The 25,677-nt window shown below is 51.9% G+C and overlaps 11 protein-coding genes across 11 annotated transcripts; 5 read left to right on the forward strand and 6 right to left on the reverse strand.

The window, feature by feature from the left end:
• Positions 1-1,561: 1,561 nt before the first annotated feature.
• CTRU02_215053 (uncharacterized protein) lies at positions 1,562-2,734 on the forward strand (the record flags this gene model as incomplete). Its single annotated transcript, XM_070206355.1, has 4 exons — positions 1,562-1,651; positions 1,796-1,967; positions 2,027-2,289; positions 2,345-2,734. 4 exons carry the CDS (start codon positions 1,562-1,564, stop codon positions 2,732-2,734), a joined length of 915 nt encoding a protein of 304 aa, XP_070059998.1.
• A 460-nt stretch (positions 2,735-3,194) lies between these two features.
• CTRU02_215054 (mitochondrial 54S ribosomal protein uL22m) lies at positions 3,195-4,257 on the reverse strand (the record flags this gene model as incomplete). The annotated part of the gene is made up of 2 exons (XM_036726436.1): positions 3,195-3,334; positions 3,420-4,257. The coding sequence occupies 2 exons, from the start codon at positions 4,255-4,257 to the stop codon at positions 3,195-3,197; spliced, it is 978 nt and encodes a 325-aa protein (XP_036581623.1).
• Positions 4,258-4,844: 587 nt separating this feature from the next.
• CTRU02_215055 (cytochrome c oxidase family protein) lies at positions 4,845-5,621 on the forward strand (the record flags this gene model as incomplete). Its single annotated transcript, XM_070206356.1, has 3 exons — positions 4,845-4,880; positions 4,969-5,011; positions 5,200-5,621. 3 exons carry the CDS (start codon positions 4,845-4,847, stop codon positions 5,619-5,621), a joined length of 501 nt encoding a protein of 166 aa, XP_070059999.1.
• Positions 5,622-5,813: 192 nt separating this feature from the next.
• On the reverse strand, positions 5,814-6,356 carry CTRU02_215056 (uncharacterized protein; the record flags this gene model as incomplete). Its single annotated transcript, XM_036726434.1, has 2 exons — positions 5,814-6,009; positions 6,142-6,356. 2 exons carry the CDS (start codon positions 6,354-6,356, stop codon positions 5,814-5,816), a joined length of 411 nt encoding a protein of 136 aa, XP_036581621.1.
• Positions 6,357-6,422: 66 nt separating this feature from the next.
• Positions 6,423-7,581, forward strand: CTRU02_215057 (uncharacterized protein; the record flags this gene model as incomplete). Its single annotated transcript, XM_036726433.1, has 2 exons — positions 6,423-6,497; positions 6,841-7,581. The coding sequence occupies 2 exons, from the start codon at positions 6,423-6,425 to the stop codon at positions 7,579-7,581; spliced, it is 816 nt and encodes a 271-aa protein (XP_036581620.1).
• A 949-nt stretch (positions 7,582-8,530) lies between these two features.
• On the reverse strand, positions 8,531-9,985 carry CTRU02_215058 (phosphatidyl synthase; the record flags this gene model as incomplete). The annotated part of the gene is made up of 2 exons (XM_036726431.1): positions 8,531-9,542; positions 9,663-9,985. The coding sequence occupies 2 exons, from the start codon at positions 9,983-9,985 to the stop codon at positions 8,531-8,533; spliced, it is 1,335 nt and encodes a 444-aa protein (XP_036581619.1).
• A 296-nt stretch (positions 9,986-10,281) lies between these two features.
• On the forward strand, positions 10,282-10,461 carry CTRU02_215059 (uncharacterized protein; the record flags this gene model as incomplete). The annotated part of the gene is made up of 1 exon (XM_036726432.1): positions 10,282-10,461. One exon carries the CDS (start codon positions 10,282-10,284, stop codon positions 10,459-10,461), a length of 180 nt encoding a protein of 59 aa, XP_036581618.1.
• A 2,435-nt stretch (positions 10,462-12,896) lies between these two features.
• CTRU02_215060 (putative short-chain dehydrogenase) lies at positions 12,897-13,709 on the reverse strand (the record flags this gene model as incomplete). Its single annotated transcript, XM_036726430.1, has 1 exon — positions 12,897-13,709. One exon carries the CDS (start codon positions 13,707-13,709, stop codon positions 12,897-12,899), a length of 813 nt encoding a protein of 270 aa, XP_036581617.1.
• Positions 13,710-15,326: 1,617 nt separating this feature from the next.
• CTRU02_215061 (mandelate racemase muconate lactonizing enzyme family protein) lies at positions 15,327-16,846 on the reverse strand (the record flags this gene model as incomplete). Its single annotated transcript, XM_036726429.1, has 4 exons — positions 15,327-15,386; positions 15,443-16,410; positions 16,517-16,665; positions 16,743-16,846. The coding sequence occupies 4 exons, from the start codon at positions 16,844-16,846 to the stop codon at positions 15,327-15,329; spliced, it is 1,281 nt and encodes a 426-aa protein (XP_036581616.1).
• A 4,698-nt stretch (positions 16,847-21,544) lies between these two features.
• Positions 21,545-23,587, forward strand: CTRU02_215062 (C6 transcription factor; the record flags this gene model as incomplete). Its single annotated transcript, XM_036726428.2, has 1 exon — positions 21,545-23,587. One exon carries the CDS (start codon positions 21,545-21,547, stop codon positions 23,585-23,587), a length of 2,043 nt encoding a protein of 680 aa, XP_036581615.2.
• A 969-nt stretch (positions 23,588-24,556) lies between these two features.
• Positions 24,557-25,297, reverse strand: CTRU02_215063 (Copper transport protein ctr4-like protein 2; the record flags this gene model as incomplete). Its single annotated transcript, XM_036726427.1, has 3 exons — positions 24,557-25,032; positions 25,145-25,175; positions 25,250-25,297. The coding sequence occupies 3 exons, from the start codon at positions 25,295-25,297 to the stop codon at positions 24,557-24,559; spliced, it is 555 nt and encodes a 184-aa protein (XP_036581614.1).
• Positions 25,298-25,677: the final 380 nt, after the last annotated feature.

Genomic DNA, 25,677 nt, shown 5'->3' on the forward strand with positions numbered 1-25,677 from the left:
CCTCCTTCTTGGGCTACGGACATGCACCTCGGGTCCTTCCTTTCTCGTCGACTGTTTCCATTGCCGTATCCCAATTTGAACATGACAAGAGAAAGAGGGGAATCCCAGTACCTCTTATAGCATCAGCGGATGGTCCTTCCTTCTCGATTGCTAATTTGAATATCCGATTGTCCTTCCTACAAAGTTTTACTTCCCCAATGCCTCGTCTCTCGACTAGTTATCCAGACTACTAGTACCCATTTGGTGTTCAGCACGCTCCCCTCCTTCGGCATTTTCATTGCTACTACTCACAATGGTCCGTCACTAGACCAAGCCGTCAGAACACGCCTGACGCGACCGCACTAAGTGTAATCAAACAACAAGTGGACGCGGCGAGGCTTACAGAATTCACTTGCACTACTGTGACAGCCGCAATTTCACACAGACTCTCGATCTTGTGGCCAAAGGGGAGGAACTCTGAACCGGGACCATTCTGGATACAGCAGGAGATTCTCTTCCTGCTACGTTGTCGTCCTGGGCTCAAGGTACTGAGGCGTCTACGGCATCCCCTCTACGACTCCATCTAAGGGGTCGTGGCTGTGGCCGTGTCTTTGATCCCTCTTTCCCCCTTGCCTTCCGGTTCCCTTCTCTCCACTTCCTTCCCGTCGGCTCGGGTGTCCCCTGCCATCCCATCTAATACGTACTCCCCATCTGCACTTACCTGGCTCTTCCTTGCCCCGGCCCTGTCGGTTCTCCCTCCTTGTCACACAGGTGCAAGCAGGCGGCCCTTGTCCTCTGCTTGTCTAGATCCATCCACCGGTGTTCCTTTTTAACATCTCAATATCCCTTCTTCTAACCCCATTTCGCCCTTTCTTTTCATTGCCTGAGCCTCATCTACCGGCTTCTTCCCTCCTTTTCGTCTTCACCTCTCCGCGGGTGGCCCTGTTTATTCCAGGTACCCTACCTGCGTCTGTTCTCCCCTCCTCTTCTCGTTCATTACATTTGCTACGACCCCGCCGGACGTGTCTTTCTTTCTCGTCTCCATTCTTCTGACCGGGCTTCAACGTTATTACTTGTCTTGGCCCCCTTCATCCCGTTACTTCAATCTCTCCTCGCCTCGTCTGCCTCGGCTGTATCTCATCTGATCCTCCAGACCTGACGCAAGACTCCTCACATTAACTGCCTGTCTAGTCAGTGTCCCAGACATTGGATTTCCTCCTTGCCTCTCGATACTCGGTTCTAGTCTTTTTCCTCGCAATTTGGGCCGCCCATTGTCTCGTTTGTTTCTTTTCCTGGTTCCTCAGAAAGCGCCCCCTGCATGTTTGAGGCCTGCCTCGCCACATCGACGCCCTCTCACGTCACCGATACCTCAGTTTCAGCTCGAACCAAGACTACCACTTCAGCTTCAAGGCAGGCCATGAGCTGTTGTGTGACGCTGTGACAGGTCAGGTCCTACACGCGCCAGTGTCCTGACGCTTCCTTCAGGCCGCACCATATACCTCTGCCACACCAACGCCTTGCGACACACTCATTCCATTTCACTCTCAAAACCACATTCCATTTTTTGCTTCTCTTTCTCGCCATGCGGCGCCATAATTGGATCCCAGTCGCCGCCTTCACCTTTCTTCTTGGCGGTGCCTGCGCACAGTTAGACGCATTACCACCGTGTGGTGTAAGTCAAGTCACTCCTATTGCTGTGTTTGTAGTTCAGAAAGTGGCCTAAAGAGATTCTAACTCTCGGACACTGGTTGACGGAATTAAAAAAGTGTATGTATGGGAAACATGAAACTGTAGACTGATTATTCTCTTTTTCCAGGTGTCATGTGTCAACACCGTGATCGCAAAAGGGTTCGGCTGCGCTTCTCAAGATAACGCTTGTCTATGCAAACAACAAGATTTTTTGTTTGGTGTTCGCGACTGTGCTTCACAGGCTTGTGAGGCCGCCGTTGCCCCAAAGGTGAACGAATACGTGACAGCTTTATGCGCAAGTAGGATATACCCGCGAGTCACCTATTTCGATGAGCCCTATATTAACATGCTGCGACAGCTGCAACTCAGGTTCCTCCTGCGTCGACCCAGCCGCCCACATCACAGCCGCCTCATTCATCAGCGGCACCGCCTGCTACATCCCCGCCTCCTCCTCAGACAACTTCACAGCCGCCTCCACCGCCAGCAACGACCGACAAGACCAGTATTGCAGAAACTTCTTCGTCTCAACCCAGCAAGTCGGACACTCCCGATACACCGAGCAAGCCTGTCTCCGAAGCTGCACAAGCTACCCAACTTCAAAGTATCACACCCACCACTATGGTAAGTATCTTCCTCTCAAAACACATGAAAAGATGAATGAGGCTGATTGTAACCCACGCAGTCTACATCAACTAAGCCAAACTTGACCAAAGCAGCAACGTCTAGTGTTTCTGGGACACAGCCTTCACAATCAGGCTCCGCCTCAAATGCAGATGCAGATAAGGTGACTGGCGACGCTGATGGTCTATCTGTGCCTGCAAAGGTTGGCATTGGCGTTGGAGCGGGCGCTGGTATTCTTGCCATCGTTCTCGCACTTTACTTGCTTGTGAGACGGCCGAGAAACCGAACTCACTCCATGCAAATTTCTGGCCCCATGCCTGGTTCTGGCAGAGACTATTCTGCTGGTATCGTAGGCATGACAGGTAAAAACTATTCAGAGCTAGAGATGCGGTCACGGAGATATGAGGACATGGTTCCGCGCCAGTCACCAAGGCGCATGTTCTAAGTGGCGCACGTGAGTGTTCTCGACAAGCTGAACGCACATCTTGTCTAGGACAAGATGCGGTAGTTGTGGGCACTTTCACAGTGGCGACAGCTTTACTATCCGATACTTGTCTATGCGATTATTCGTATCAGACAAGACAGCACCGGTCATGGATGTTACGGGGTAGATATGGCTATCGTCTTTATTATGATTGATGAATAACGACTGTTTAATATGTGGTGTTGTGAGATTTGGCAACGGTCATCAACTCGCTTACGTATGCGCAAAAAAAAAAAAAAAAAGGTGTCTGATATATCCGGCGCATGCACGCCATGTGGCATAGGGAAAGGGACATGGCGGTATGGGTTCTATGACAGATTTCATTGTACATATTCTTACAGTTTCCTAAGAGTGATATAACACGGTTTCCAACCAACTTCATATATCAAGTCCTCCGGATGTGAGGAGCTCATATAAGAGCTTACCATGAGTAATAAGGTCTCTGTGCAGATACTGGTCGGTCGGGCAGGTGAACCCAGGGCTTTCTCCGTGCCTGCTTTGCCTCTCTCTCACTATGCTCTCGTAATCTCGTCTTCTCCTCCTTCAACACAACCGAAATGCCTGGGAAAACAGTTAGCTAGTCGCCCGAAATCCAAGAATGCCTCTCCATTCAGTGAAAAGAGGTGAGTTAAATAGGGGGACATACTAGTTGATGGTGACTGGATGATGCCGAATCTGCCTCTGCCCTTGTAATCAAGCTGCTTAGCTCTCCAAGGACCTCTGCCTACCCAAGCCTGGGCAACATAAAGCCTTGTTGGATCATCGATTGTCAAGGGCTTGCCATCCTTAGTCTGTATCTTGACTGGACCAGATGAACCCTTAGTATTCCTGGCTGTCCTACCCAGACCCATACCACGGGAAACAATCGCCAGGTCCCGCGCCTCCTCCAACTGGTACTTGACCTCAGTTGCCATCTTCTTCTTAGAGTATGTCATCTGCAGAAGCGCGTCGTCTAAAGTCTTGCCCTGAATTTGGCGTGCCAGATGCACAAGTTTCTTGACGCTAGTCTCAAGGAAAGGGCTCTTATGAGACAGCTCTTTCTCGGTTTGCGCAATACGCTCGGATCGGCTGACACGACCATTGCGGCGGACCATCTGAATCACCTTCTTTCTCTCCCAGCGAAGACGGCTGCGAGGGTCGGGGTCAACTCGGTACGCCATAGTCTCGGCCGTCTTTACAGAGGCTTGCGCATCACTTCTAGCACCTCGTCTGCTCTCTGCAACAGCGTCATCCACCTCTTCCTCGAAAATAGAGCTGGAAAGATGGGGCTGCTGCTTCTGGGCGAACTGTTGGCGGATCTTGGGGTCGTCAAGGTTCCGGCCACCTGAGACGGCATCCTCCACATCGCCGCGGTTACGACGGCCAAAGAAGCTGGACAAGCCCCATTTGTTTCGAACTTGGGTAGTTGAGAGCAACGGAGCAATAATCGTTCTCGGTGTTGGACGCGCAATGGATTGGAGAGTTGAGGAGGCTAGAACCGACATAGATTAGCTGAGAGAACGGAACATGCCGACACCTGTATCCCATTGAGAGGGAAGAAAGAAAAGTTGAGTATAGAAGCTCTGCAATTGGAACATACCGGACGAGACTATCCTCCTCGTAGGGAGGTGAAGGCTCATGGCTGCTACTGGCTGCGCTGGTTGCGCTGGTTGGACTGCTGGTGAGCTTCACTGTCACCTTTTTCGGAGAAAATTGCCAGGGGATCGGCAGGTTCTATCCAGACCAAAAGTCGCGACGGGACCAGTACGGGCCGACTCTGCGGCTGATTAGCCGTGGATAGTCCGATGAACTCGGAAATGCGTGCTTATCTAAGCTCTAAGCCTCTAGCCAACCAAACCGAGGGAGATTCAAACACCGATGGCTTAGCTAATCGAACAAGTGCGGGAAGGTCAGGAACAATCGGCAGGTTCCTTGGGAGAATGGGAGAATTTGACGTCACGTGATGACCCCATCGCGCGAATTCATCAGACCATTTGAGCTACCCGAAGACTTGAGCATCACCAACCCATCCTCCGATACACGAAATCTCGATTCAATCGACTCTCACAACCCTCACTAACTAAACGTCACAATGGCCGGCACCACCGCTGTCAAGCCCATTACGGGTGTACGTTTCCCAACCCAATTGGGCATTTCTGCCTCCCATTGCCGGGCCTGCGGGAAGAGAACCACCGTTCGCTAATTACGAATGACAGATGCTGCGACGCAACCTCGTCCTTGACCTTGGCATTGCTCTCGGTAAGTCCTCCTCGAAATAATTTCCGACATTTTGACGGGAGGCTAGCTATCGATTGGGAAATGTCAAGTCAATTGGTGCTCTCGGGTTCTAAGCTGGCTTGCGCGCACCAACCGTCAGCTCCCACTCTACATCCGGCCTCTCATACTCTAGATCTTCAAGTTGTGAGCAATCAGCTAACCGCCTCAAGGTCTCGGCTTCGCTATGGCCAACGTATACTGGTATGCACTCGCCGAATTATACCACTGCCTCAATTTATTGGGAAACTCGCAAACTGAACGCACGATAGGTACGGCTTCCACATGCCGCGCACGAACGCCCGTGACAGCTACTACGCCAAGCTTGAGCAGCAGAAGGCCGAGGCCCGTGGCCAGAAGGAATAAGCAACGACAATTAGATACCTATGGGAGAGAGGACGAAGGTACCTTGTTAGATGCGCGACGGGAGCGAGAGGGCATTTGCGGTCATAGACAAGACACAGGCTTCATCAGCTGGTCGACCGACCTCGATTGTACCATACACACCAGCAAATCAAGTCGAGAATATTTTCTATTTCGAGGGATGTCGTGTACAGGATCCAACGTAACAAAGTTTCGATGCATTGCTCACTAAACCTTCTGTTGCCATGACGTTATCTGCGACCAGGCATAATTGTTGTTGAATCCATGCCTACGAATGCTCTACAACTGTCTGATATTCGACGAGTAGACCAGGAAAGAATGCTTTCAGTAGTAAAATGAGACGATGAAAAGGAAATTACAATATGCTATTACTACATCAACAGACTCATCCCAAGCAGCAGTTTCATTGCTCCTCCCATGCCTGTGACCATTGGTGATGGTTTTCTCGGTTGCCATTTTTGTCCGTCGTCTTGCTCGCGCCGAGTTTTCCATCTCCGCCATCCGGACTACCGTTAATGTTGGCTCTATGTACAGTCTTAGTGTTCAGTCCCTCCCAGGCCGTGGTCTCAACTGTGAAAGTTCCTTTCTTGTCCTGGCATCTTTTCGAGGGAAGAAAAAAAAAGAACAGTCAGCATATACTACTAAATTAGAGGTAGCAGAACCCTAGATATGACTCAATATTCACAAAAGGCTGTGCCTTGTTCAAAAGAAACGTAGGGAGCGAAACATACTGGCGGAAAAACCGTTGGATGGGCCAACACCCGACGGGGCTATCTCTGACCTCGGGATTTTGGACGATGCACCTAAACTGCGTCATCGCTCTCAGCACGCACTTGGACAAGTCGACATCAGCGCCACCTTCAAGCTTGCGTTTTTTGCCTTTGAGGTCTGCTTGAACGTGCCGTGGTAATTCCGACACGTCAAAAGTAACACACGGCGGAGTCATATTAACGGTGACAACGGTGGCGCCACCAGCAGCAGCAAAAAGCTTCAGTTCGGGCAGATTGCAAAGATGGACAGGCTCTCAGCGACGACGTTAAGGGGTGCAAGGCTACTGGGCGATGTCCAAGAGACTAATCTGGAAAAGGTGAGTGTCATTCAAGACAAAATTCTCGATGCGAGACGGCAACAGTCGAGGTGCCACATAGGTTGATGAGTTGCGTTGTAATGGTCGAGGGATGGAGTCCAAGTCCCCTTTTTTTTTTTTTTCCCCTTCCCAAGAGGCAGAGGCAACAAGATGCTGGCCCGTGGACGGAGCCGAGTGGCTCCTCACTCACTTCACCTCACAGCAGATCAATGTATAACTTCTCGGTTATGCCTTTTTACTCGACTGTAATTAGTATCCTTGGTGGTGTTAGGTTGCTCTCGTTCATGAGGCTCGTAATTGCAGCACAACTTCCTCCTCTTTCATTCTTTGGACGTGTCAATAACACGAGCATTGCCAGGTTCTGATCACACTTCGCTCAGAATACAACTCAACAACAACAACATCTACAGTTACATCCACAGTAACACCCACAAAGCCGAAGCGGCCCAAATTTTTCCCTATCCCAGTCCTGAACGCACTTGCCGCACGGAACTTTCGCGCAACTCAATCGGTTCCGTTGGCTGTGACAGGCCGGCAACTGCCCCTCATCTACCGGCTTGTTTCGGGGCTCGTGTCGGCCCCTTACTACAGAACGGTTCTTGTGTTTGACACAGAGCACCGCTTTGATGCTACCCGTCTTTCCTGCAGCCCCGACGACCTTCGTCATGTTTACGTGCACCGCCCTGCCTTCCATGACATCTCCAGCGACAGTAAAGACCGCACAACCACCAGTCGCATCAGCCCCAATCAGCTCCGGGAGCTTGTCATGGCCGCTGAAAACTGGATGTTTTATGGTGCCCATGACAGCAGTGGCCGTGAGTGGTGGGGGACCATCGTCATTGGTGCCCTCGGTGCCGGCGACATCACCGCCGCATGGAAAGGCTGGCTAAGAGTTGAACGCGCCAATGTTCCTGGGTTCTCCATCGGCTGCAGCGCGCAGGAAGCCTTGTCCGACCGGCAGAAACGCCAGGACGCCATTGATGCTACACCTTGGGCTGCCTCATCTCAGTGGGGAAATTTCAATTTTACAGAATCCCATAAAACAGGGTCTAGTCATAATGCAGCGGTCACCCAAAAAGGATAGTCGATGGGGTTGTGGAGGATGCGGAGGAGGAGACCAAAAGGTAGGAAAGCGGGCGGGGATAGAAATGGGGGAGGGGGCTATTGTGTCTCCATGTATCGTGCTTAGGTTACAGCCAGGTACGACAATTGCATTGTACATCAGAGAGGCCTTGCTTCCTCAATCCTCCCATACCACCATCACCAACATCCGTCTTCAGACAGATGCAAAAGGTGATCTCTTATTGAGGACGATGGAAGCCTAACGAACCTGCCAAGCAAACTACCACTGAATAGCTGAGTACCTCGGTGAAATCCCCTCAGCCGCGGGACAGAGAGATATCGACTACCAACCGGACGGAGGAAACCTGCGCCAGGATTTATACTGGACGGCCTTGGCGTGCCTTGCAGCTGCATAACACTACGCCAGAAAAGTTAAGAAAAAGAGGAGAGATGTACATGCTGTGTGTCAAGTGAACAAGATAGGCCCTTCGACATCAACATCCCGTCTCGTTACCTTAGGCAATCCCAGTCAGCAAACATGGAACACTTTATGGTGCGGCAACGGCGGCAAGGCTGTGCCTAGAGCAGCGAAGACTTTACTTGACTGCTAGAACGTCTAGCATGTTACAACCAAGTACCATGGATCTTTGGTGTCAATGAAGACCTAATTCAAATTGGAAAAAACAAGGCATCTCACATTTGGCAGCCCTCATAGTCAGCTTTTAAAGTTACGGCGTCAAATGGCGCCCGTGTATCTTGTATTCGGCTGATACCGACTGTAGCTGTCGTCTATGGCTATATAGATTCTAGTCATAATCCTCATTGGTTTGATAAAACGCCAAATGGTATCACAAATTTACCCCCCAAAATGCAAAAAAGAAAGACAGTAATGAGAAAAGATACAACATGAAAAGAGGAAATGACTCGCTAGCTTCATGAATCAAAGTGGCGCGGTCCGAACAGTTCATTTCTCATCCCAGGATTGGCTGGCTACGCTCCTCGAGAGGAGTTAGAACCGCGCTGTCCTTTTGCTGGAGGGCCTCCAGACATGCCTCTTCGCCAAGCACATCTTTCCTGAGAGACGAGACGACTCTCTTGCGGATCTCGCGCTGGATGCCGTAGCGGACAGCATCCAGCACCGTAGGCACAATCACCTTGGGTTTATACGCCGGTTCCGTACCGTCCTGGTAGACTCCAGTCTTAACAAGGATACTGTGCCACTCATTGTCGGCATGCTCGTCGTAGGCATTGGTGCCACGAATATCGCTTTCTGGCGTATCACCGACGAAGTAGACAGTGTCAGGAGGGGCATCGAGGCCGTGCTGCTGGCGTCTCCACTGCTGCAACAACCTTGTTGCGAACTCAAAGGTGCTAACTTGAGGCTTGCCAAAGGCGTGGGTGTGCAACTTTCCCTTCTTCTTCGTCACGTCCCTGAAAACAACCTCAAGCATGCGTCGAAGAGCTCCCATGCCGAGACGCACGTTGTCGTGAGCGGCTGACCAGACAACGTCGTTGTGGGAGAAGTAGATGGGTGGCCCCTCATCCATGGTCTCGCTCAAGGTGCCGAGACGGCCGCCCTTGGACATTGCGAGATCAAGCATGATTTGGATATCGCCAGCCCAGTCGCGGGAATCGGCGAAGACAAAAATAGCCTCAATGGTGACATCTGTGAAATCTCTTTCTCGAGAGTTGATGTACTCATCCTGAGTGAGTTTACGGAAGGGAGTAGTCGCAGAGTTGTGCTTGATAATATCACCAGGGGTGATGACATCTTTGAAGCCGTAGCCCTCGGCGACCTGGCGGCATTTCTCGCCCTCGCCGCCAACGACAAGCACAGTGTTGAAACGCTCAGCCATCTCTCTCATGGGGGTGTGGCCACAGATGAACTGCGCAGGCGAGATGTCGATTTCCATCTGCTTCGACAGATCGCGACATCTTTCCTCCTCTGTCTTGCCACCGCCGTTGGTGAGAAAGATGTAGGGACTGTGGCAACGTTCATGTCAGCCATTCATCATTCACCAAAGTCACGATCGGATAGAAGTGGGTCCGATGGGGGCAGGAGGGGGCCCAAACCCACAGGAATTCTTGGGGTAGTTGACTTACATCTGAATGCCATATTCGTTGTCGCCGTTCAGTACCTTCATGGCCTCAACAGCTTCTGGGATGGCACGGCCACCTCGAATGAGGACGCCGTCAATATCAAAGGCGAAGGCAAAGCTATCGGCAACAGGGGCGTCTACTGTTGGTGTGACCGGTGAAAGGGCACCAACTGGACTGCCGAGGGCCGATGTTCCCGCAGAGCCGCCAGCAGAACCATCCAGAGACGATTCGGGACTGCTGAGAGCCAAGTTGTCCAGCTCCTTACGAGCAGCGACAATGCTCTCGATGAAGCTGCCGGTGGATGAAGCTCGGTGTTTGGGAGCCATATTGGATAAGGTGGAATTGAGAGGAATGAACAATGATATCCTCTAATTTTTGTGTTGTAAGCGTGAAAGGAAGAGAAATGTAAACAAGAAGTAATGCAAGTTTAATCTTTCAAAGATGATACTCTCAGAAGAGCAGACGAAGTACAATAGAGCTGATGGGGTGGAAGAAAAGACCAAATTTCCATGCCCGTCAGGAGGATCACCAGCTTATATACTATTGATATGAGAGCATCTTGACTTGATGCTGACGTCTCATTCTACGGTTGGTCTCTCACTTAGAATACTTACCGAATACCATGTGGATGTCTCCGCAAAAACCAGGCAAACGGAGGCCCTTGCTAAGTGATAACACTGGGATGAGTTTCTTGAGTCGTGTATGGCCCGTGGATACGTGGAGGCGAAGTAGTGTGAGAGGTTTTTTTGGATCCAAGGCCGGCGCGCTCCACCCAACACACAAGGACCTTGCCTGGTGGTGAAAATTCTGATTCTGACAGTACACGTTCAGGATAGACTCACTACCCTTCGTCTGCGCTCTTCGTGCAGACTTCGTGCAGATAGGGAAGGGAAGGCGTGGGAACAAAGCGGAACGACGGCGGTGAGATGGAGATTAAGGTCGAGCACAGGCTAGGCAAAATGAGCGAGACACCCAGCGAGCCGCCAACAAGATGAAAGAGTGTGGTAAGTGAGGCTCCATCCGGTCCCAGTTTGCCAACCGTCACGGTGGAGACTTAGCCTTTGAGTTCCTCGTTACGGCTGCGAAAGGTTCCGCCTTTAAGCAAGGAGAGGCCTCGAAACGTCCGAGAGAATGATGATAACTAGGGACTGAAGCGGCAGCGATCGCCTTTCCGAAGCGGTCTTGGCGAGGGCACATGCAAGCCGCCGTCACGCCCGTTGGACCCTGAAATAAGCAGACTTTCCAAGACTTTCGGATGGACAAGCGGCTTGCGGCATGGTCGTCCAAAAAGAGCAAGATGGTCAGGGCTCGGCCAGGGCATCTAGGGGCAACGACGACGAGGGAACTTGCTAGTTGTTTGGTCTGGCATCTCGAACTCACACAGAGCACCGTGCTATGCCTGCGAGGTACGAAGGAAGCGATTTACTGATCTCATATTCCCCACCAGCAAATGTACCAAAGAAGCGGCTCGCCATTCCCTCTGGCCCCTGTATTACGGTATGTACTCTAAAGTCGCTGTTCAGACTGGTCCCACTCTTATCAATTCTTCCTTAGAATCCAATGAGGCGTTGTAGGGAACGTGCCAGCGGCTTTCCATCATAGCCCACAAATTGCAGGAATACAATCGCACGATGAGGCGAGAGGAAGGACCGCATCAAATGCAAGCATTCTGTGAAAGATACGTCAAGCAGGCATGGTGTACCGAAGTACGTAGCATGACTGTGGTCACAATGTGGTGATGATGGGTGGCTAGACAGGACCCATAGAAGTGGGACTTGACCCCACAGTGACGTCAACTAGATGGGGCAAATGGTTGCGGCGACAGGGGTAGGAAAAACGTACTGTGTGTGTAACAGGGTAATGCCATGACTGAAAGGATCCAATAAACGGGCCGAAGGAACTTCCGCAGCATTGTTGGCTTATCTAATACGTTCCTGGCGGCAATGACCGAGGCGTCAGACGCGGTCGGGCCCGGAAAGCCTCGGGGCCACGGGCATTGATACCGGCCTGCATGAGAGCGCTTGTCTCAGCAGCTGCCGATTGACCAGGACCTTAGAGAAAAATACCGGCTCTTGACATACACACAAGGAAGGTCTTTGTTCTCCTACCCTATCACCGTTGTGTACCTGACTCGATGAATCGCACCCCTTTGTCCGTTCTCCATTACATTACATAGTGCAAGGAGAACAAACATCTCCAGACCATCCACATACGCCGTACCCGCCGCCATAGCCACGTCGTTTGATTGACTGTCCCTGTCGAATGCCCGAGTAAGGATTGACTGCTCCCACGCACCCTATTGGGCGTCAAGTGCGGTATCTTTTCTCGGGTTGTGAAGGGACAGTGGGTAGTAGTTCAGCGACTATTCTTTCTCCCTGTGCATCGTTCATTATTTGTGTGTACGTGCGACACCTCGTACAGTCGAGCCTGCATTCTCCTCTCGTCCATACAACCACGGAAACTTGGTGCCTACTTGTCTCCGTACTCCAGCCTCTCGCCTTCCGCGCCTCGCCAGTTTTTCTCTTTTCTTCCTGCACACATACGCCATCGGCCAGCTTTACGGAAGCGTGCCAGGACGCCGGCCAAACGAAAGAGGGCCGTAGCCCGGCGCTATCTCTGCCACGTCCCGCTACCGCTCTTGCGCGCTACTCGCCGGTCGCATTGCGATGCCGTCACCACCGGCCATTGTATATATCCACCCCCCTCCCCCCCCCCCCCCCCCTCCTTTTCAAACTCCCTTTTATCCCTTAACGTATCCAATAGATGGGGACAGCTACTCGTCATAAAGCTGCTGCATGTATCAGCTAGGTTCTGTTCGCCTACTGCGTTTGCTTGGATAGACAGCGTTGGCAACAGGAGGTAGGGATGACAAGGTGTAAGATACCAGGTGCCCATGGCCTACAGAGAGCTTAAGGGTCTCTCAAAGGGTGGGAATGAGGTGAGTGGTATCAACAATTTGGCGTGACTGGACAGTCAGAACACGCAAGTGGATTTGAGAGACGCCGCTCACTTGCTAAAAAATCAATCATACATTCTTCCATCCTTGACTCCGTGTTTTACCCTTGGATATGATGGGCAACGTAGGTTGGATCGGCGTGCCTGCCTTTTATCCCTCATCCCCATACCTCGTTCAACCCCCTTGCTCCTCTTTACTCGTTGATTTGCCTTGCCCATGCAACCAGATAGGATTCTCTAATACCAAGCAACGGACGAAAAGCAGACTGGGGGTCGCGGCGCTTATTGAAGGTTGACAAAGAGGCCTCCGTCGACTAGCAGCTGTGCACCAGTAACATAACCGCTGAGCTCTTCACAGGCCAAGAAAACAGCCGGGCCGGCGAGGTCAGACGGCACACCCGTACGGCCCAGGGGGATACGGCTCTCCATATAGGTACGCTTGGCGTCATCGGCCAGGTCCTCGTCGTTAAGTTGTGTTTTGATGGTGCCAGGGAGGAGGGCGTTGCAACGAATCTTGTACTTGCCCAAAGCAACAGCAGTGCTCTGCATCAAGCTCAGGACCCCGGCCTTAGTGGGTGTGTAGTGTGTTTGCAAGCCACCGCCGACGAGCGCGGAAATGGAGGAGATGCCGATGATGCTACCTCCTGGAGGTGACTGCTGGCTCATATGGCGAGCGGCTGCCTGGACTACGTAGAAAGCGCCGTCGAGGTTGGTACGGACTGTCTTAGTAAAGAGGTCCGGAGTCAACTCCAGGAACTCGGCAAATGTGCAAATACCGGCGTTGGAGACGCAGATGTCGAGGCGACCATTGCCCGAGTGCTCGACAGCGAGGGCTACCAGCTTAGCAGCGGTTTCGGGCTCACGAACGTCGCCGACCTGATGGGCAAGGCGACCGGCGTTAGAGTTTGCGTTCTTGATGGAAGCAGCCTCGGCTTCAAGAGAGTCGAGGTGAGGCTGGTCCTTCTCAAGGCCCAAGTGGTTCACGACAACGTTGGCTCCTTGTTTGAGATATTCGAGGCAAATGGCCCGGCCGATACCTGTGGTGCCACCTGTGATGATGGCAGTCTTGCCAGTGAGGAGATTTGTTGGGGCCATGTTTATGTAGGGCACCTGTTGTAACGTGAATGGAGGTATAGGTATCGGAGTGAGAAACGACGTGAGGTTGATTTTATCTCGGGTGCGGGGTTGTCTTGGACGGCAAGGATGTCGGAGGATTTGGGTCTGTCGGACAGTGGATGGCAAGGCGAGGAGAAAAGAGAGGCGATCGATCGTAGCCTATTAAAGACTTCTGCAAAGGGCAATCTACAATAAGCGGCGGTGGGATCGACGACGATCTGAACAATCAAACAACCGTATTTGCAGCGGGCGAAGAGACAATTCTGCGTATTTGTACGTTTATTTTCTTAGTCCTTGTATGTGCAACGCGGGCGGGGGGGAGGGCGAGCGGCTGGCAGGCAAACTATTTGTACCTTTGGGCTAGACGAAGGCGGTGGTGTGGAAAATCCAGTGGAGGAGGCGGAGAAGCTGGGGGAGCAGGAGGGTCAATTTGTAGCGAGCGCGGTTCTTTGGAAGACCGACGAACCGAGCTCCATGGCAAGTCACGATGCGGCAGAACCATATGGGTCACGATGTGCCCTGAGATGGAAGCTTTCGACGGTGCTTTGGTGGGGAAATTGGCATGCACGACATAAGGCAGGCAAAAAGGGCACTCTCCCACGGCTTCATCAACAGGGCAACAGGGAGGGGACCCTGACGAAGGCAAGAGCCCTCGAGCTAAGTTGAGAAGGGTAGATATCGTCAACATCCTGCCCAGAAGGCGCAACGAAGTCAAAGGGAAGGTACACCGAAGATGTGCTATGATTGGGGCCTGTTTGACATGAAAGTTTTCCGTGCATCTCAGAGCCGAATTCCTCCCATCCAATTGAGGACCTCACCGCCGTGTTGTAGTTTGGGCCGGCACGAGGGCATAGATAGTCATGAGGGACAAAAGTGTGCGCGGGGTGGATTGGACTGGACCCGTGGACCCGCGTTTCCTCACCCCGCGTCCTCGGGGCATATAACAGCGAGCAACCCCACCAAGAATGTCCCTGTCGATCGGCACCTCGACCCAACTCTCCGACACGTCTGCACTGTATTGGACGCAGACAACGGCAGGATGGCACCCAAAGCTCATAACACCGTTTCGGATATCCCGGCCTGCCATCTGTTACCAATTGCTGTGATCATCTTTCAAAACATCAAAGCTGACGACACAGCCGCTAGCTAGTCCGGGATTTCCACTCGTGCCGTGATACTGGGAGCTAGACTTAGAAAATAAACCCCCCAAAAAAACGTCAGTCTTGAACCGTTTACAAGTTGTAAACATGGCCTGCGATTTCAATGCTTGTAGAGGTATTGGAAAACCACGCCCATGATTTCGTTTCAACATTGGCAATGCTCCACAACTACAAGATGGTGGAAAGGCCTTCCTTTCCTGTCACGCCTTGAAGGAGGGATGGACACTTGATATGTAATCATAAACATCAAAATCATTTGCCTACAACATTATGAGAACAGGTGCCAACTATCGAGGCACTATCTTGGAGGCCTCATTCATCATCTAGATCCCACTCAAGGCAATTATCAGCCTAGCAACCCACCACCTGTGATCTATAGTCATTATGGCACGCTCCAGTCCAAGCACGTCATAAGCCCTTACGCCATGCATACTCTTCAGGCACCATTCGTGCCGTTTGTCGCCTCCTGCTCCTCCACTGTCTTCAGAGGCCTCTCCTGTTGCATCGTTAGTCTCATCATTCTATAAAGTCTAATAGAGCAAGGTGTCTTACAATATTGGTGTTCAGCAGGGCCCTGCCTGGGATCAACTTAGACCTCACTGCAGGGTTCAGCGTCAAGCCGAATCCGGGCTTATCCAGATCCGCCGTTGTGAGGTAACCCTTGGTGGGAATGGGCTCGTCGAGGAACAGGTCGCCAAAGACAGGGAGGACGCTCTTGCCGTCAGGCGAGTTGGCCAGGTACTCCTGGAAGGGGGTGTTGGGTTGCGAAATAACAAAGTGGTAGCTGTACGGGCCACTGGCGTGGGGGACGACAGGAATGTCGTAGGCAGCCGCCATGGCTGAAACCTTGAGCAGCTCCGTCAGGCCGCCGAGCCACATAACGTCGGGCTGGATGATGTCAAGGTTGCGACCCTCGATCAGCTTGCGGAAGCCGAAGCGCGAGTACTCGTGCTCGCCAGTCGTGAACTTGAGGGTGGGGTGCGCACGCTTGATCTGCTCGAAGCCGTCTGTGTCATCAGGGGACAGACACTCCTCCCACCAGTTAATGTTGAGGTCTTCGCAGGCCTTGGCAATCTCAATCGTGTATGACACATTCAGACTCATGTAACAATCCACCATGATGGGGAAGTCAGGGCCAACGCTCTCACGGTGCTTGCGCAGGAACTCAACGTTCTTCCTGAGACCGGCATGTCCATCATCGGGGCAGTAGGGCAGGGGGACCTTGCCGCCCCAGAAGCCCATAGCCTTTGCCGCCGCTGGTTCAGGGCCAGTGCAGTAGAAGTCAAGGCGCTCCTTGGTGGCACCTCCAATCAGTCTGTAGACGGGCTCGTTTCTCAGCTTGCCCAACAAGTCCCAGATGGCGAGGTCGATGACAGAGATGACAGCGAGGGGAAGACCCTTGCGGCCATAAAACATGGAACCACGGTACATTTGCTCGAAAATCAGGTTCGTGTTGCGGGGGTCGGCACCGAGGAGGAAGCGCTCGAAATGCTGGTGGACGAGCCAGCAAGCAGGGGGACCTGTGTGTAATTCCCCAGTTAGATTATCCAGGCCGCTTCTTTCGAGACGCGGAGTGAACAAAGTAGGGCAAGGGAAGGGGAATAGAGGTGAAATGGTAGAACATACCTCCAAAACCGGTGGCAAGGCCGACGGTGCCATCCGTAGCTTCAATCTCAACAAGGAATGAACCCAGGACATTGATACCCCAGCTCGTTCTGGAGTGACGGTACTTTTCCCACCGCGAGCACGGCGTGGAAATGGGACTGTCAATCAGCCTGTTCGTCGCGACTGTCAGCCGGTTGATTCCGAGACAATTGATGATCTCAATCGCCATAGTCAGCGAGATACGCACCAGTGACCGCCCTTAACATTGTGGTAGTCGCCGCCGGAGCCAACACCGCCAATAACAAAGGTCCGGACCTCTTTAATAGAGGGGAATGATCTCACGGACGCCATCGTGTCAGTGTCTCAATCTGTAAGAAGGAGACAGTGAGATTCGGGGCGAGTTCTGAGGGGCGGTTGCAGGAACAGGATAGCGGGACGTAGGACGACGATGAAAAGCAACTGAGGGGAGAGGGAGAAAAATGAGGGGGTGGGATTCGTCGGCGTCTTTTAAGAGAAACGGGACGGATTCCAGAACACACGAGCCGAATTAAACAGTAATAAAACGAAAAAGACACCCAAAAAAAAAAAAAATAGCACCGAATCAGACGGAACCCAGCCGGCCAGGGAAGATGCAGCTGGGCAAAGCCGACGACTGGTTCACAATCAGCGTGCTCCGGCTTGGTGGGGTTGGACGAGTTGCACTCAAGCCGAGAGTCTCGTCGACTCGACTCAGTTGGCCTCGCTGGTGAGCGGTCGAGGGGGAAGGTTTTGGAGATCGGTGTCAGATGTCCCGACTGGCGGAATTCGTCAGGACCGGCTAGTAACTCGGATGCCCCTAGCGCAAGGAAAAAGACCCCTCACTCTCCACTCCCTTTCTCAGAGCCCAATGCCTATTTTCCGAGCTCAAATATGGGTGGGCTCAAGATTGGGCCCTCTGGTATCATCTATCCGAGTTCACAGGTAACGTGATACCTCTAAGAAGTCTCAAGCCAGACAAGAGACACAAATCAAGTCGAATTGGCAGCTTGTTGTATAAGTCGCAACCATAAAACCAAGTCAAGTCTATCCGAGGATGCCCACGAACAAGCTTCAGGGGATACGAACCGGTAGGCAGGTAGAGAGAAAAACAGAGAGGCCTACCCGTAACAATCGTATATTTCAACACAAGTGACTTAAGAACTATGGAAGACAGTGGACGGCCAGCTCCCCCAGATTCTTTACCAAAACATTACTATCTAAAAAGCAGTAGCAGAGGAGTGAGCCGGGAAAGAATTACAGTCTTCGGTTGCGTGAAGATTGAATGGCTGCGTTACCAGGTCTGTCGCTGGTGAGAGACGTGAGGAACATAGAGTCCAGAGGAGATTCCAGACTTCAGACGGGTGTGTGCTAAGCCGTGTCCCGAGTGAAAATGGGTTATACTTCCCCACATTCTACTAATGTGTATGGGTATAGTTCCGTACTAATTATCTACGTACTTTGTTGGTATGGGGGAATGAAGACCAAAAAGTGGCGACCTCGGGCCAGCTCTGACCTAGTGGTGCCTAAGATGAAGCACTGTCACGGGACCGCTTCTTACCTGACAGTGCTGAGTCGTACGAAAAAAGAGAGGGGGACTCGGATGGAGGGGTTAACTGTGCCCGAGACATGGCCCGAGTTTGTATGGGGAAGTGAGTTGCATTGACTTCCTCAGGCACCAATCTTATATCTACTACAGACCCACTAGCACGGATGGAGCTCTTGTTTTTTTTTTTTTTTCGGGGGCCCGGTGCCCCGTTCACCAAGCGCCGTTCCCGCATGCCGTCCGGCCCACGGCGGGTCATTTTGCGGTGCGGTATATGGAACACTACTACACTCACCTCATGGTGAGGTGTCAGGCGTGGAGCGGCCCCACGCGCTGCGGACACCCGGGTGGCGTCGCTGTTGCAGTATTTCTATTTAATATGCGTTGGTGAGCACAAGGTGAGTTTGCAAGTTTGTACAAAGTACTACATAGTATGGCCCACATGGGCTCCAGCTTCCCCGGATTTCTGAAAAATGCCAGCGTCATAGCCTGGCGAAACAACAGGAAGGCTGTCGTGGGCTGTTACAGGCCCGATATAAAATCGCGGACCGGCTCGGCTGCTTTGCACGGGGATGTGGCTGTGTCCTGGCTCCGGAGCGTTACAGCTGGTTTAGAACGGGGCCGTGGAGCGACATCATTACCCGGTAATGCCCTAGGTCTAGGCAGGTGTACGGAAATACTCAGGGTTAGGCTATATGTGACAAACAGTTGACATATTTTGCTGACCGCGACTGCATAGAATCTCAGAGAACCAGCTCCAATAGTGACAGTTGAGGTAGACTGTGCAACCGAGTGAGTGAGTGAGCGTGTGAGAGTGTGTATGTACAGCATTGTGAACTGTGACTGGGATGGTCCTTGCTATACTAGTGACTTGCGCCTCAAAACGACTTGTCCCCAGCGCTGTGTCTGTCTTGCTGTAGTACAAGGCTAGTCGCATTGATTCGTGGGACACTAGTTTGCTTTTCTCGTATACTAATTAGCACTCTGGTCATCTGAGTAGCTGTCGTATCTTTTTAAGTCGCCAACAAGAACTCGTAAGGTGTTCCTGGCTCTAGCTGAAGTAGAAGTGAGTAATTTTACTCAGGTGAATTGCGCCGAACAGTGAGCCAGGCTCGGTCCAGCGAAACCCCACGCTCCAGCACAGCTAAAAACATACAATCCATCATGATTGGACATCTTCCCCGAAATTCAAGCCACCTCCACAGTTGTTGCAATTCCCAAGGCATACCACACTAGTATTATTTTGCCTATTCCCCATTGTGCAAGCCCCACAGTCTGGCTGCCTTTTCTTTTTTTTTTTGTCTTTTTTTTCTTCCCCCCTGCCCCCTCCCAACTGTTCCATTGGCTAGGCTGTCCCCTGTCTGTGAGAGTCCGCATGCCAATCTCATCCTCCCTCATCTCTTCCGCGGTCAACGTCGGTGTCCTTCCAGACCGCTTCTCCGCATTCTCGTCCCCTCAGGTCGTGCGGGCTTCCTTTTCTTCCCCACACAATCCATTTTTCGTACCGTCCGCCCCCAACCCAAACCAAGTCAAGCCCAGCCGACGCAGAGCTTTTGCTCTGGCTCTGGTTCGAGTGCGCCAGCCAAAGTCTGCAAGAGAACCAAACTCCCTGGAAAGTAGTCTTGCCACATCCTTGTCGTGCCCTACCGAGGCAAAAAATAGGAGAACGGGGCAGCGAGACGCCGCGCCTCCAGGTCGCAAAGGGCGACATAGAGTGACCAGAGACGCACCGGCATATGCTCTGCTACACACATTTTTGGACCTGCAGCATTTCTTCTTGCTTTGGGCAACCAACCAACTCTGCCCACACGGGAATTATAGATCAGACACAAGCCTGACTACCGCCACAGAAAATCCTTTTAAACGGACACATCCGTAACCGTAGGTATACAGCGGAGCATCACGCCAGGCAAGGACATACTCATACTCGATTTGGCTTGTGTCAACCCTCCAGCTGCCCAATCCCAGGCACCCCTCGCTTCTCCGCCTCCACCTCCGCCCAGTCTTCCCCTCCTCCGAACCCTTCTACCCCCTGGCCGTTCCCTGTCTGCCACCGTCGTGGTTGCTTGGGGCACGGGACAGAAAATCAAAAATACCCCGAGCCTCCTCACCCCAGCCTCCCGTTCCTGTGCCCTTTTTTCCCACCCTCTGCTCAACATTACCCCGAGCTTTCCAAGCTTCTCCCGAATCCGTGTTGCAAATCGCACAAACGCCTGCAACTTCAGCGCATTCGCCCTCATTGCGCGTCATACCCAACCATCTTGCCCTGCGTCTGCGCCTGCGTTGCGTCGTCTCGCCTCTCTTGAGCCGGATCTGGACTGTTTCCCTCGGGGTTGGATTGCCCTGCCTACGCCTGTCCTCGCCCCCCGGAATACTGCCACGCCGAGGTTACGGTCTTCGTACCCTGAGGATGCAGCATAACGGTACACACGCTCTAAGCAGCCGGTCACCGCCTGCCAACACCACCAAGTCCCTCCAAAATCAGAGTCAGACTCAGAGCCAGAACGACCAGGAAGACTCTGATGAGGGCAACCAGCTCCATAGCGCTGATGAAAATGACCTCGATCAGGACGATCAGGACGCAACCCGTCTTGGGAAGCGCAAGAGACCCATATCTGTCTCGTAAGTTGTCACCCCCAGCCCATCCACCTCCCGTCCGGTCCTGTCCTGTTCCATTTCCATCCTATCCTGGCCCCAGCACCACCAAATCAACGTCGTCTCTGACTTGCCCTCCTCTCTGTCCTGCTCTGTTCGACAAAGTCCGGGCCCAACGGGTTTCTGGATACCTTAGTATCTAATCCCCCCACACCTCGCTGTTTCCTTCCTGCCCTTGCCCGCATTCTTGTTTCTGATATGCGCCTTGTGCTCTGCCGTCCCGTTCTTCTCCATGTCACCGTCTCCTGAGCATGTGCCTGGCGAGCAAAGTACCGAAGCTAACAACCCAATCCCAAGGTGCGAGTTATGCAAGCAGAGAAAGGTACCGTCTTGTCATCTTCAGCTCTCTTTTTTCCCCCCTTGAACTCCCTCCCTACTCTTGCGCCTGCACTTTTGTTGCGTCATGGTCATTCATCAGCACACTCTTTGTCATGGGTTACTCACAGCCCTCTATGGGCCAAAGAGAGTCTCTTTCATCTTTAGCCATCGTGCCTCTGAAGCTATCAGGTCGTCTTCGGAACCCCGCGCGTGCTGTTGCTAACCGTTTCTGACCCCAATAGGTAAAATGTGACCGTGGTCAGCCCTCTTGCGGGTGGTGTAGCCGCAATGGTGCTCTTTGTGAGTACAAGGAACGCAAAAAGCCTGGCCTTCGCGCTGGCTATGGTCGAGAGCTTGAACAGCGCCTTGACAAGCTCGAGGAGATCCTCAGAGCACACGCCGAAATTCTCCAGGCCACCCTGACCTCCAACCAACACAATGGAACCGCGCCAAGCATAAGGAACAGCAATCCGAGCCTGCCAAGTGATCACGGCACCCCACGCGACACCGCAACTATGTTCCGGCCATCTGAACCTATTCGAACGCCGCAGGCTGAGACGGCTCTCTTCTTGCAAAAGCCGTCAACTTATCCGCCCACTACGCAGTCCATGGAGTTTGGAATGCCGCCTCCGACTCCTTCCATGCATGAGTTCCAGGGACAAATACCCATGACCACCATGCCCGCACCGCCTAGTCACGCTGCTGCAATGTCGCACCCTAGCAGTGCAGCGCAGGAATATTATGGCACAAATTCAGCGCAGCTTCATTCGCCAGATGTGCAGATGGCCCAGAGCCAGGCTTCAACAACCCCAGACCAAGAGCTTCCACCTTATGACCTACTCTACGCTCTTGTGGATCTATACTTTAAGCACATTAACACATGGTGCCCTATACTTCACAGAAAAACAACCTTGGACTCACTTTTTGGACCCTCCACCTTGGAGGAAACTGATCGTATTCTTTTGCACGCCATTGTTGCAACTACGCTACGGTATTCCACCGACTCGAGACTCACAGAAGAGAGTCGGCAACACTACCACTCCATATCCAAGCAAAGAGTTCTGTTGTACGGCATGGAGAATTCCTCAGTCAAGTCTTTGCAGGCTTTGGTTATTCTATCTCTCGATTTGGTGGGCAGTAGCAACGGACCTCCAGGTTGGAATATAATGGCTCTGATAACGAGGTCTGTTGTGCAACTTGGCCTGGCTGTTGAGAGCACCTCGTTTTCAGTGTCGCCTAATTTCACGTCTATCTACACATTGAGGGCTATGATTCTCCCAGAGCCCAAAGACTTCATCGAGGAAGAATCCAGACGGCGGCTTTTCTGGATGATATACCTCCTAGACCGCTATGCTACTTTGGCTACCGCTTTTGAATTCGCACTTGACGATAAAGAAATCGACCGGACTCTGCCTTGCCGAGATGACCTCTGGATCAAGAACCAGAAGGTAGAGACGCGTTGGTTTCGGACCCAAGATCACCCTGAGGATACCAATCCTGAGTACGACATCAACAAGCCAGAGAACCTTGGTGCTTTCTCATATTACATTGAGATCCTGGCAATTCTCTCCAAGATTCATAAGTTTCTGAAGCAACCCGTAGACATAAGCGCACTGAGCGATGTGGAGCAATGGCAGATGCGCTATAAAGAGCTTGACAACATGCTCACCTCATGGAAGTTTGGCCTCCCCGGGGAGTACGGCAATATGGCCAAGCTCTTCCAGCCCGGAAACAAGACGCTTAACTGCGGCTGGGTCATGTTGCATGCCACATATCACACGGCCGTCATTCGATTACATTCTTCGGCCGCATATCCTACTACTCGGTCTCCCATCTTTACACCTTCATATAGTGCCTCGCAGCGTTGTCATGGGGCAGTCGAAAACATCGCTGCCCTAGGAGAATTCGTCGTCAACAACGGACTGCTTGCGAAGCTAGGCCCTCCCTTTGCATTTACTTTGTGGGTGGCATCGCGTCTGTTGCTCGTTCACGGGTCCACGGTAGAACATAAGCTCTCGCCTCAAATCCAGTTCTTCGTAGAGACGCTTCGCGAAATGGGGCGATACTGGCCAGTAGCGGCGCGATATTGTGGTCTTTTGCAACGTGTACTAGACGAGCATCGCGACAGCGAGCGTCAGGGTGACGGCGTCACACCAAGCTCGGTCAAGATACTTGCCGACATGCGGAGGACTGCATTTGATCTGGACTTTTTGATTTCCCGGCAACCTCGTCCGAACGGCATGCCAAATCACAGTCGGCTGCCAAGCGTGACGCCGGCTCGAACCCCCGCGCCAAATGAACTCGAGTATTTGGACGTCTTCGACTTCTTCAATGTACCCCGGCTGCCGGTGGGCAACGAAAATATAACCGGCATCCAGCATGCCATAGGAGCCAATAGTGCACAGAACGGAACATCAGCCGGCATGGATGGTAGCAGTGAGAATGGTGGCTCTAATGCGCCAGCCCCTACCGGCAATGAATTCAACATCACAAACTTTATGGTCGATGCAAATAGCGACTGGCTTTTTAAACAGGAAGGAGCCAAGTTCTTGTCATGAATCATAACTTGTGTGAAAATTACTAGGTAGCGGAGGGAGGTAATGCCAATTAGCGTGCTACTGATTTGGGTTGTTCTGCCAACACATGCATGACCGATCAAGGTCTTTTAATTATCACATCTACTTGATACCTGTCACATTTTGGTTTGAGGGGCATGTCAGCAGTTGGGTCACGGATAGACCTACGCGAGCACGTGTGTATGATAATGACGGAGACTTGTGTTAGTAGGTTCAAGGAACAGGTCCTTATCAGACCAAGCGAATCACTTGAACTAGTGTGGAAGAGGAAGATGAAAAGACAAAAGTGTTTGGAGTGGACTTACCTATGCCCCAGCACCTATTAGCGTGGATCCGATGATTCAAATGTGAAGAAGGAAACAAAACCCCTGCTCTTGCGCTTCTTTGTTGTATGATGCCTTCAGTTGTAGGTTTGGTTCATATCGGAACCACGCCAAGCCCAACAACACACATCATCAAAATGTGTGAGCTTGATTGAAATAGGGTCATGCTCCTTGTGACAAGTAGTACAAGCAAAGTTACCGGACAAATTTGTGAGGGACATACACCGAATGTAAATGTTGATACTAGATTAGTACTCTTCGGCTTCCACCACTACCACTATCTGCCGTATGGTTGCACACTTGCCACTGGTGGACTAGACATCGCTTGAATGCACATGCGAACAAGAGCAAGCGCGACGAGCATGGAACGTATCGCCGCAAGGTTTGTTACTGAGTGACTGGACGTATTTTCGACTTGCCAAAGAAAGGGTATATGTTATTAATCAGGTAACCAAAAGTCAAGGCAGCTTTCAGGTAGCCACAGACGACGAGCGAGCTTTCTAACCATAAACGTCGTAAGTCGAAATTCTACTATTCGAAAATTAACCCAGCGCGGAAACGCCCGTTTGTAATGCACCCAGAACTCCCATAATAAACAGGTCTTGCAAAAGAAAGCATCGCGCCATCATTAACCACAACAGACACTTGGCTCCTCAATGCCAGCAACATTGGGAGTTGAGGCTGTAGGCGCCTCAAGAGTGACCCGGCACACAAGCCAGTCACAGAGAAACTTGCCCAGACCAGCACCGATAATAATCGAGATAATAAGGTATCCATTGTAGTACATGGCCAACAACATGACGATGTAGGCCAGGCCGAATGTGACGGCGTGTATTATGGAGCGGATGAGTTGTTGGAGAGGCGATGCGCGGAAGACAAGTGTCTGAGGTGCAACGATGGCAGGAGGTTCGCAACAAGTCGTCTCTTTGGGTATGCGGGCCTGTATCTCGGCGGCGCGAGCCTGAAACTGGCGCTGGATTAGAGCGTCGTACTCCTTACCCAGCCTCCGAAAGACTTCCAGGAAAACGGTAAGGAGACCAACGCCGATGCAACTGGCAGCAAACATGCCCGCATTCTTGATTTGCCATGATTCGGTAAGGAAACCTAGGAGCAAAATGAATCAGTGTACTGTCGTGTATGAAAGGGGCCGAATCTAGACATCAGATCTTGCAAGTCCTTGCAATTAAGATGCACCGTTCTCAAGGACCATACGTACATGCGTCGGTAGTGTACCAGTTCCAAAGCATCTGCCAGTCTAGTCAGCATTTGAAAAATCAACAACTACAAAGACGGAAGATGTCTCCAAAAAAAGCTAACATACCGAGACTTTGCAGTCGGCTGAAGAGCTGCTCATTGATCCATGATCCATGACGTTCTGATATCCGCAGTAAACACAACTTCGCGGCTTGCGAGACAACCGATGGCTACTTCTAAATAGGAGGAATCGAGAAACTCGATTCGATATTCGGCGGCTACCGATATATAATAGAAGGCAGAGGAAAGATTCTGTTTTGGCCGAGAATCGGATGTGTGTGAATTTGATGGCGATAAAAGCGATTGGAGGCAGACAGTGACGGGTTGTAGATTGTCAGATATCGCTGGTGAGGTCACGAAAGGTCTGAACAAGTGTGCAATTGGGGATGGGTCCGTATATTTCTGCTGGCAGTGATGGTGATAGCAGCGGCGGCGAAATTCGTTCAAGGTCATGGAAATGGCGCCGGTGATATTGTCCGAGATGGAGACATTACA

This window comes from Colletotrichum truncatum, assembly GCF_014235925.2.
Source record: "Colletotrichum truncatum strain CMES1059 chromosome Unknown Contig_0012, whole genome shotgun sequence".
Classification (NCBI taxonomy): domain Eukaryota; kingdom Fungi; phylum Ascomycota; class Sordariomycetes; order Glomerellales; family Glomerellaceae; genus Colletotrichum; species Colletotrichum truncatum.